Consider the following 9,900-nt stretch of genomic DNA (forward strand, 5'->3'; position numbering starts at 1 on the left):
TATTTAGAACAGGAAACTAATGGTGAAACTATTACTGATCATTTTGAGAGCTGAGCAGCACCATGTTAGTACCATAGTAACTGAGTTTAGAAACAGTGCATTCCCTTCAGTTGTGGATTTAGTTAAACTCTGGGTGTTTTTTAAGAATTTCTGTAAACTTCCTCATTTTCTGATCCCTCTACTAGTTTCAGGCAAATTTGACAAAGAAGATTGTAATACAGCATTAAGCTTCGTATCTGACACAAAAAGCTCCACTAAGTAAAAAAAAAACCGAGAAAAGTGTCTGAACACTTCCCTGTAGTGTGGGAAAAGCAGGGAGAAGATGATGTTCAAACAAACCAATTGGGACAAGGTCCAGGCCACACAGCAGCTATGCACCAGCCTGTCCAGTCAAGTCTGCTCATGTGCAGCTTCTGCCCAGCCACAGCACACAACACCTCTTTCCATCCCACAGGTGAAATGGGGAGGGGAAGAGGAGGGAAAACAATGGCATTGGAATATTGGGAAGGAAGAAACGGTAAGGATTACCATATTGCAGACATTTAAGGAAGTAGAAGAGATGGAGACTGAAGCACTGGGGAAGACAATACACACAACTCAGCACAAGACCAGCTTACTGAAAACTTGGCTTTATTTGGTTAACAGCTTACAGAATTGTACAAAATTCATCACACCTCAGCAGATTGCCTGCATACCTAGGGAGAAAGGGAATGGCCCAGATCAGAAGAGGGAGAGCCTGCCCTGCAGAAGTTATCACTGACAAAGCTGCCTGAAAAGGCTGCAAAATGTTCCAGTAAATTCCCTACTTCAGGATTTTTGTGCAACACCCAACACAGCAATGCATGCCTCTGAGGTACCACCCTGTTGAGGGGCAGAAGGGATACTAATGAGCTGTGACAGTGGAGGTGACACCACCACAGTCCAGCAACTTCCCTGTGGTATCTAGCAGGCACACTGATGGGCCACACTTCACATTTAACTTCATAAACAGTACATAGAATATCTTCCCACTAGTTTGTCCTACTTTTCTTGTTTTAGCCAGGGTGGGTCAAAACACACACCACATTAGTAACAAGGTTTGTCATTCAGTTCCTTATCTTGCATCTCATTATTTCTTTGGCAACAGGAGTTACAGCATTTCCTTTATAAATCAGATATGCTGGAGGGATTGCTAGCCAACATCCATGGCACAGGTTACTGACAGCCAAAGCAAGCCCTTCATGTCCAGGGAAGGGTCTGGGAGGCTGAGAGCCTGTGGAAGTCTGGTCAGCATCTATGGCAGAGAACAGGAATAAAAGCAGAAACAGCTCCTTGCTGTGCAGCAGCATTACCACAGACAAACTCACAGCAGTGGGGTAAATTGCTCTCCCCCAGCTCCACCATCAGATGCCAGGCCTGCCCACCCCTAACCCTGCATCAGAGATGTCCTAGGTTAGAGGCTTATTTTAAAAACTTACATAGCATTGGAAAGATCAGTCTATGCATACCTGAAATGACTGCATTCTCAGCCTGTTGATTTTTTATACAACAATCTGTATATTATCATTTTACTCTTGTTGAGTACTTTTCACAGCTTTAAGAAAAAATATCATGCTGTTGAGTTACTAGATGGCTGATAAAAATTGCTAATTTGAGTTCTAGAATATTTTCAACTATGCTGAGGTTCCTTGCTTTACGGAATCAAATTACAAATTTGTAAGCATGATAATTCAGCAGACTATCATTTCATTATGGAAGAATTAGAAGCCTGTTTCAAAGTTTTATTAATTCAAGTCATAAAAAAGTTACAGCAACTTCAAATATGTACAAACTGTCATAAAAACGCTGTGTTCAGTTATACAGGAGACAGTCTCGTTATAACATGGCTACAAAATCATTACTTTCAATAAAACCCACAAGGGTAAAATAACCATTTAGGTATGTATGCTCCAAAACCCTAGTAACAGCAGTTGTCAACTCATTTCACCATTATAAAAAAAAAAAAAAACTAAATCAGGGAGCAATAGTTAAGTTTCACTTGAGTAAGATGGGGCATTTAACTCTCAAAAAATAGTAAAAGTAGTTGAATGGTTACCAGTCGTGGTTGTTAAGAGTTTTAACATTCAATAAGTGAGCACAATTACCTCCCTTTCAGGAGGAAAGCTTTAAGAGTTAAGATTCATGCCGCCAATGTTTTTTGTTGTCTTCTGGCTTGTCTTCAGTTGATTCAGTTAAGCATTCAGTCCTCTATGCATTTCATTCATTTCCTTCACCTGGAGGGGAGGAGGTAGAGGGAGATCAACATCTAAACTTTAAGACTCAATAAATCATTGGGATTTAACCCAGATTTCAGCCCAGATTTTCATTAGCAAATGGATTTGATGCAACACTAACAGAACCAACCATGACAAACCCACCAGATTAAAAAAAAAAAAAAGCAAAAGCACTAATTAGGGTACATGCAGGAAGCAGACAATACTATTTAGCTACAACATTGTTTGGATTCCTTCACAAAAGGCTCCACACTTGGTGTGAAGTATCATTTGCTATTCCATTGGAAAGCAGCTCCTCAATGGAAACTGCAAGATTCATGCAAATACCTCAGTAAAGAGCTTGTCACAGAACAAGACTATCAGCACTTCCTGTGGATTGCACAGCCCTTTGCTATACATATGTAAAATAGAATTTGCAGTAAAACCGTACCCCACCTCCTCAGCCCTGGGAAAAGCAGCAGATCACCAGCTGCCTTTGAAACTAGTGCAAAACTACACAGAGGTGAAAACTAGCTACAGAATTTGAATATTTTCAGTCTCCTTGAACACATCTGAAACACCCAAAGAGAGCTTTTAACCTACAGCAAACTTTAGGATTTTCTGGATTCTGGTTAACCTCCACCCCACATATGTACCACGAACAGAAATAATTACCTCAGCTTTCACGTACTTCCCTTTCCTCCTCCTTGTGAGGACCTGTAAGAGAAAAACACAATATTTTTTAGAGTCTTGATAAACAAGTAACTTCATCTGTTTTTGACTTGAAAAACAGAAATTCAAAGCTGTCCATTCCCCATCCTTCCAAAGTGAGGTAGGTAGATACAAAAGAGGTTGTCATTCTCAACTGCTTTAAACCAGGAAGCACTTTGTTCACCTCTGTGAATTGTTCCCAGTACTTGTTTTCCGGGTGACACCCTTCAGTTGTAACCTGAAACAGTGACAGTGTCCCCATCACCAGTTCCCCACCTCCAAAGGCTGAAGAAGCAAGCCAATTTACAAAGGAAGACTTTCCGTCAGAGTCCAAACTCTGTATGTCCAAAACATGTATGCTGTTACTTCCCAAATAGTACCACAGCACTGTTCTGCTTGCCAGCTTTTCTAGAACTTACCAGAACAACAATTGCAGACACTATTGCTATTACTACCACTACAATGACAGCAATAAGGCCGGGAGTCAGAGACTTCATAGAAAACTCTGGTGCTATCTCATCAACATAGTAGACCACTGTCTTCTCAAGCTTCACCGGTTCGTTGTCAATACTGATGTTTAGCCCCACGTTATTATGAAAGATGGATTGACCTTTTACCTAAAACATAGGAAAAGAGAGACTTGCCACTTCACATTGTAGCAGGCACTTAGCTTGTCACAAGAATAATTCAGCCTTGCTTCAGCCAGACTCCCGAATGCAAAGCAAGACACCCACCCAGCCTCTGGCAGACAGACTTAGACTGACACAAGTGACACACTTACATCTTTTTCAAAGTAGTAGGCCACATCAGCTATATCCACATCTTCAGACGATTTTTCTAAGGAATTTTGCTTCAAATCAATAGTAATGTAAGGCTTTTCATACTGCAATAAAAATATAGTCTGTTATTAAGAAGGAGGTACTTTAAATCCAACTATCAAATATTCACAAAAACATTATGATCCAGTTTATGAACTTGCATACTAGATCAAGGTTATGGTTTTTAAACTCAAGCCAACTGTTTACAGTAGGATTCAAATTCCACTTTTTAAGTGAAGCAAAGGAGTTATCTACAGACTAAGGAGAGCAGTATAGTTTCTCAGCATTTCTGTTCAGATACAGCTATTTGCTAACTGCTCACTGTTTTGAGAGCTTCTACTAGAACTCTTGCTGTACTGCATTAGTCAAATCAGAGTTTTCATAGTTACTCACAACAAAAGAAAGTTCTGATACTTTACTAAACATTATGTGCCTCTTACCAGAACATTGGTTATGTAGCGGCCTTTCAGCAGATAACGACTGGTGATAGTCTCATTGAAAAACCTGCAAGGATATGGAAGCCGTAGCTGTTAAAAACAGTATTATTTCACACAGATCATCTGAGAAGTAGAGAAGACCAGTGTAATTGTTTTCTCCAGCAGTCTCTGTGGTGGGTGAACCTCAGCTAACAGCTAAATCCTCACCTAGTCTCTCACTCACTTCCCCCTAACACGATTGGGAAAAGAATCAAAGGGCAAAAGCAAGGGAAAAAAAAAACCCTGTCATCAGTTAAAATAAAGAGTCTGGTAAGTGAAAGGGCTGGGTGGGGGAAATATAAAACCTCAAGTGATCAGTCATCACTGGCAGATCAATGTCCAGCCAACCTCTGAGCAATAGCTACTTGGGAGAAGACTTTCCCCCAGATTTATTGCTGAACAAGTCATTACACAGTATAGGCTACCTGTTCTGTTAATTCAGGTCATCCCTGTCTCCTTCCCAGCCTCTTGCCCATCTCCACCCTACTCACTGGGGCAGCACAGTGAGAGTCTGAGAAGGCCTTAACATTATTTAAGTGTTGTTCAGTAGCAGCTAAAACACTAGTGAATTAATCAACACCATTTTGGTCACTGGTCTAAAACGCAGCACCACACCAACTGCTACTGAGAAAATTAACTCTGCCCCAACCAAACCCACTCTCTTCATACTAGAGTTCAATTAACTCCTAACAGTGAAGATACACTTACTGTAAAATAAACACCTGTGTTAGACAAAAGAGTTTCACCAGTCTGAAGAGTTCAGAAGAGCTAGAGGGCAGCAGCTTTTGTTCTGGAAAGGAGGTGATCTAATAGCTACAAGTAGGGTTTTGTTTTAACAAAATGAAAAAAAAAAAAAAAAAGCCTAAACTCTCATTTTCCTCTTGCTGCTTCTTTGCAGTCCTGCCATTTTTGTCAGTTTGCTTTTCTAACAGTTTCACCTATTACCTTCCATTTCTTTTAGTATATTGATTTGGGGGGGGGACTAGCAATCAATTTTAAATGGAAGGGAATGTCTTTAGCAGTTAATTTGTTTCCAGTACAAATTAAAGCAGTTCTATGGAGAATCTGCAGCCTGAAATGTCTTACAAACGAGTTCACAGGTCTGACACCTTTAGCAACTGATCAGAAATACACTAGATATCTAGTAGGACATGCATACACTACCATGACATGTTACTATCATCACTTACCTCTTTAAAGATTCAGCATTCAGAGGAGTATCTCTCTCAGCATGTTTCATCTCAATGATGATCCACCTGAAGTACAATGAATATTCTTGAAGTTCACAGATATAAAACATACCAAAAAATCTAACCCCAGGCTAAAAAATCAGAACAATGAGACAAAATCAAAGCAAAGCCTCTTCCAAGCCCATTCAAAGTATCCTTATTTCTGTAGAAGAATACCCAGCAGTAACCCAAATGTTGATTGCTCCATCTTCATTCATCCCTAGTGCATCACTCACACAAGGCAGCCTTATACAGGAATGTTTTCATGTCACAGCACACCCTGTTGAAAGACTTACGTCGTTCTGACTAATTGATTGCACTTCAAGTCTGTATCATGTTTGTCAGTTCTTCTAACTCCAGCTGTATTCACACACCAACAGGTGGTTCCATTGCACTGCTTCGCTTTGAAAGCGCCACTATTTTCACACTCAGGATCATAAAGGCCATCAGTATCTTCAAATGCATCTTTTGGTTTCTCACGACGACCAGATTTTGAGCCCATCACTTCTGCTTTCATCAACAGGCATTTTGAAGTCACTAAAAATAACCAGAAAGTCACGTTATGCATCATCAGACCACACATGTCCAAAACAGAGCTCCGAGTCAGTACAAACACAAGGTCACATCAGCAGCAACCAGATAGTACATAAAATTAATACAATGGGGGTATGTCAGCCTCTCAAGGCAAAAGCCTAACAAGTCCAACCTTAGGACTTAAGAGCTTCCATTTCTCACAGCTAGAGGCTTGTTCCCAGCTTAGCTGAGCTTGAGCCCAGAGTGAAATCTTGTCACAAGGCTCTTTCCCCTTTAGATTGGTAGGAAAAGTGAGGATATGTGCTTGCAAGGAAGCTAAACATTCATCTTCAAGAAATTCTTGCCACAGGATAACAGATATTGAAGAGGAGGCGTGAGCCTACATCGGTACAAGCAGGGAAACCTTAAACGCTTATCTTCCAAGACCTTGGCGACAAGGAAGAAGAACTCCTTCCTCTCCCCCATTATTTGCCTGGAACTAATCGGTCATTCTCACATATTCCCCAGCACTCTGCGGGTACATCTCATTTCCACCCACCCGGCCGTGCCCTTTTACTCACGGGTATTACAGTCCACGATGGCGCCGGAGCCGATGGCGTCGCAGCGGCATTGACCACTTTCCATCCTGCAGTTGGTGACACGCTTGTTCTTCAGGCAGACACACGCTGTAAGGGAAACACAGCCGTGAGCCGGGCACCGGGGGGCACCGGGGACAGGGAGCCGGGCACCGGGGGGCACCAACACCCGCGCTCCGCCTCCGGTCAGGATGGACAAAGCCGCCTCTCACCGGCCGGGCGTGGCGTGCCCGCGGCCGCCGCTTCCCCCCCGCCACCGCCCTCGCTCGCTTCCCGAACGCGGGACGAGGGCTCCCTGCGCAGCCCTGGGGGTCCCCTCGAGGCGCGGACAAAGAGGCGCGATTTGGGCCGGCCGCTCCTGTCCCCTCCGAGCCCAAGGCGAAAGGGTGGGGGAGAATGGTCTCGCCATTTGGCGGCTCAGGGCGCCCAGCAGAGCGGCCCTACGGAGAGCGGGGGACGGGAAGGGGTCCCGGGGAGGGGGAGCTCGGTCAGGAGCGAGGAGGCCAGAGGGGTGCGGGCACTCACAGTTCTGGGCAGCGGCGGCAGCGCAGAGCAGCAGCAGCAGGAGCGCAGCCCCGCAGAGCGGCTTCATGGCTGGGGCGGGCGGTGGGGCGCGGACAGGCCGGGGGAAAAGTCCTCGGGGACGCGGGCAGAGAGGGAGCGGTGCGTGCGCGGCAGCGGCGGCGGAGCGGTGTGAGCCGCCCGACAGGTTCCGCAGGTGGTGGCGGCCGCGCCGCGCCCTCCCGGCTCCGGTTACACCTGGGACGCGCGGGGGGAGCGGCGGCAGCTCCTCCCCCGGGCCCGCCGGGCGCGCTCTTAAACCACCGCCGCCCCCTCCTCCCCCCGCACCTGGGCGAAACTGGATGGGGAAGGGCGGGACCCGCTCCCGGCCCGGCCCCGACAGCGCATCTGCTGCGGAAGGGGGAGGGGGAGCGGCGGTGCGAGGAGCGTCCCGAGGCGCGGCCGTGCCCGCTCTTTACCTGGGCTGTGAAACCGAGCCGGCTGTGAAACCGCCCCGCCTGGGCGGAGGGGCGGCGGGCTGGGGCCGCGGCGGGGAGCCGGGGGACAGCTGCCCCCGCCGTCGAGGGGAAAGTGTTAGTCACCGTCGGGAGCTCCCGGGTGTGTTTGCCCCGTGACACACGGGCAGGGGGAGCAGGGTCCCCGTCCCTCCCGGCTCGGGGCTTCCCGCGCCCGCCGCCGACCTTCGGAGCGCCGGGGCAGTCCCGAGGTCTTCGCCCTGGCCTGGGATCCCCGGGCTCTTCCCTCGGGACAGGCGGAGAGTGTTTTCACTCTGCTCTTGGCGAGCTGAGAGCAAGCAGGGAATACTCACACTTTATAGTGAACTTTGTTCGCATCCGGGGCTGCCGTGTGAGCTACTGTGTAGCTGTGCTTGACATAAATTCTGTACTGTGCTTGACATAAATTCTGATAATTCCTCAGTAAACTGAAAAACAGAACGCTTACCTGTGCAGAATGAACACTTTTGTAAGGACCTTTACTGATTATGTGTTTTGTTTTTATTTTCGGTTTCCGTTCCTTTCCAGAATACATAGTAGATGTCTCTACCTCAGGGTTACTCTGAAGATTCGCTCCTGGCGCTACAGTATCCTCATTTCCTCGCTCAGGAAAAAGTAGTCCTGAGTGCTTTGTCTCTGAGAAGCGCAGCTTTGTGGGAACCTACAAAATGGGAGGTAGTGCCAGAGCCTGCCAGGTTGCCGAGGAGGAAACACGGGAAAGCCGGCTGCAGGTTTTAAGATGGCTTTCCAAAGTGTAAAAGCAATGCCAAAATGGAAGACAAAAGATAGGTATGGTACACCGGAAATGCTTGATGAACCTTGAGTTTATTTATTCAGTTAAAAAATCTGCACAGATCTTTCTAAAAGATATATTAGCACCCTAGAAAAACAAGTTCTTTTAGTACGGGATAAGACCAGAATGACATTCTGCTCAAAGACTTGAAGCTTATTCTTACCAGTTTGCTGTACAATAAAAACATGTTCCTGCTTTTGTACTTGCAGACATTAAGTGCAGACAGTAAGTGCAACTGAAAACTTTTTATGTTCGGAGGGAAGTTGCAGTTGAACTATCATAGTGTTTTTTTCTCTGTGCACAGCTGTGTTTGTGTTGTACCCGGTTTTTACCTCTATGTTGTTTTTGTCTCTAGTGCCCTGCTGCTGACTCAGATGGGTCCAAGTTAAAGGACTGCTCCTTGGATTTGCCCGTGGTACAGTCACAATCAGCTTTGCGGCATTTTTCTTGATTCTTTTTGTGGTTTTTGCACAGTTTCTGATTGATAAGTATATTCTTCTGATACACTTGTCAGAGACTCAGAAGGAAAGCCTGGCCTAGCAGTATGAAAACTTGAGAAGACTAAAGTCTCAGATATGGATTTCTTGCATCACTTTCATCAAGTGATGGCATTTTCCAGGAAGCTGACTAGGAGCAATAAGCTCAAAAATGCCTGCCTTCCTATAAACCTCTTATTCCATGTTAAAGTACTGGTTGGTTTGAGATGAGAGGAGCTCTCTTGTCATTATCAAATTGCCAAGCTGACCTACGTAAGCCTTGATAATGACCAATAAATTTTATGATGGGCTTTTGCCTTTATTTTATTTATTTTAATGTGTAAATGTTGAAGAATAGAACAGGCTGTGTACGTCTAGTCCTCTTTCTTCTCCTGATCCGTGTTCTGGGTAGGTAAACCCCTGTGCCTAGTTTTACAAATCCAAGCAGTCTTGAAATCTTGGAGTGACTGCTACTGAAAGTTGCCCTGCTTCTCCACAACCAGCTTCAAATATCACATAGATATCTTGTCAAAAAATAGCTATAACCTTTAGTATCTAGGGACTGAATTGTCTTAGGGTATTTGTGTGGACTAGTGCCTCTCACAGTGTGTTTTGGCACTGTCGTGTTGTGACATGTAGCAAAATGTGAGTAAGCGCCTGTAGAAAGTACTGTGATAACTCTTTTGCAAACACAGGTGCATCATGCTACTTTTTTGTGGTGTAGCATTTAATTTGGCTCCAGTTTGCAGGGGCTAAAAAGGACCTGCTACCTGTGATCTCAACAGATTTCTAAATGTGAAGAAATTATTGTTGAAGTGTTGCTCATTGTTTTTGAAGGAGAGGTGCTTTACATGAGGTCATTCACCAGTAAGGCAGTGGAAATGAGGGACCATTCACAGCAGAGTTAATCTTACCCTCTTTCCAGGTTATTTTGCGGGCAGCTTCTCAGTAGAAACAAAGCCAGTGGAGCAGACATGAGGCTAAACAGGTACAAGGGCCTGAGTGTTGAAGTTTTACACAGGTACCTTGGTGTCTGGGGGG

At 45.3% G+C, this 9,900-nt stretch overlaps 1 protein-coding gene and 1 long non-coding RNA gene across 2 annotated transcripts; one reads left to right on the top strand and one right to left on the bottom strand.

Moving 5' to 3' along the window:
- Window positions 1-613: 613 nt before the first annotated feature.
- EPCAM (epithelial cell adhesion molecule) lies at window positions 614-7,346 on the bottom strand. Its single transcript, XM_005523267.3, has 9 exons — window positions 7,100-7,346; window positions 6,560-6,664; window positions 5,762-6,002; window positions 5,427-5,492; window positions 4,201-4,264; window positions 3,724-3,825; window positions 3,362-3,559; window positions 2,907-2,948; window positions 614-2,252 (listed from the first exon to the last, which is right to left on the bottom strand). The coding sequence occupies exons 1-9, from the start codon at window positions 7,164-7,166 to the stop codon at window positions 2,211-2,213; spliced, it is 927 nt and encodes a 308-aa protein (XP_005523324.1). The 5' UTR covers window positions 7,167-7,346; the 3' UTR covers window positions 614-2,210.
- An 87-nt stretch (window positions 7,347-7,433) lies between these two features.
- Window positions 7,434-9,348, top strand: LOC148184584 (uncharacterized). The gene is made up of 3 exons (XR_015772294.1): window positions 7,434-7,512; window positions 8,119-8,379; window positions 8,739-9,348. It is a non-coding gene; the product is annotated as an uncharacterized LOC148184584 (long non-coding RNA).
- Window positions 9,349-9,900: the final 552 nt, after the last annotated feature.

The sequence above is a fragment of the Pseudopodoces humilis genome, chromosome 3 (genome assembly GCF_049639895.1).
Source record: "Pseudopodoces humilis isolate 2021_Gansu_Grassland_sample_001 chromosome 3, ASM4963989v1, whole genome shotgun sequence".
In the NCBI taxonomy this organism is placed as follows: Eukaryota; Metazoa; Chordata; class Aves; order Passeriformes; family Paridae; genus Pseudopodoces; species Pseudopodoces humilis.

Excerpts from the sequence above, each read along its gene's own strand:
- EPCAM (XM_005523267.3), bottom strand. The coding sequence starts at position 7,166 with ATGAAGCCGCTCTGCGGGGCTGCGCTCCTGCTGCTGCTGCTCTGCGCT. Across the intron at positions 6,665-7,099 it reads TGCCGCCGCTGCCCAGAACT|CGTGTGTCTGCCTGAAGAAC; the intron begins GTGAGTGCCCGC and ends TTTCCCTTACAG. Across the intron at positions 2,949-3,361 it reads TGTCTGCAATTGTTGTTCTG|GTCCTCACAAGGAGGAGGAA; the intron begins GTAAGTTCTAGA and ends TTTCTCTTACAG.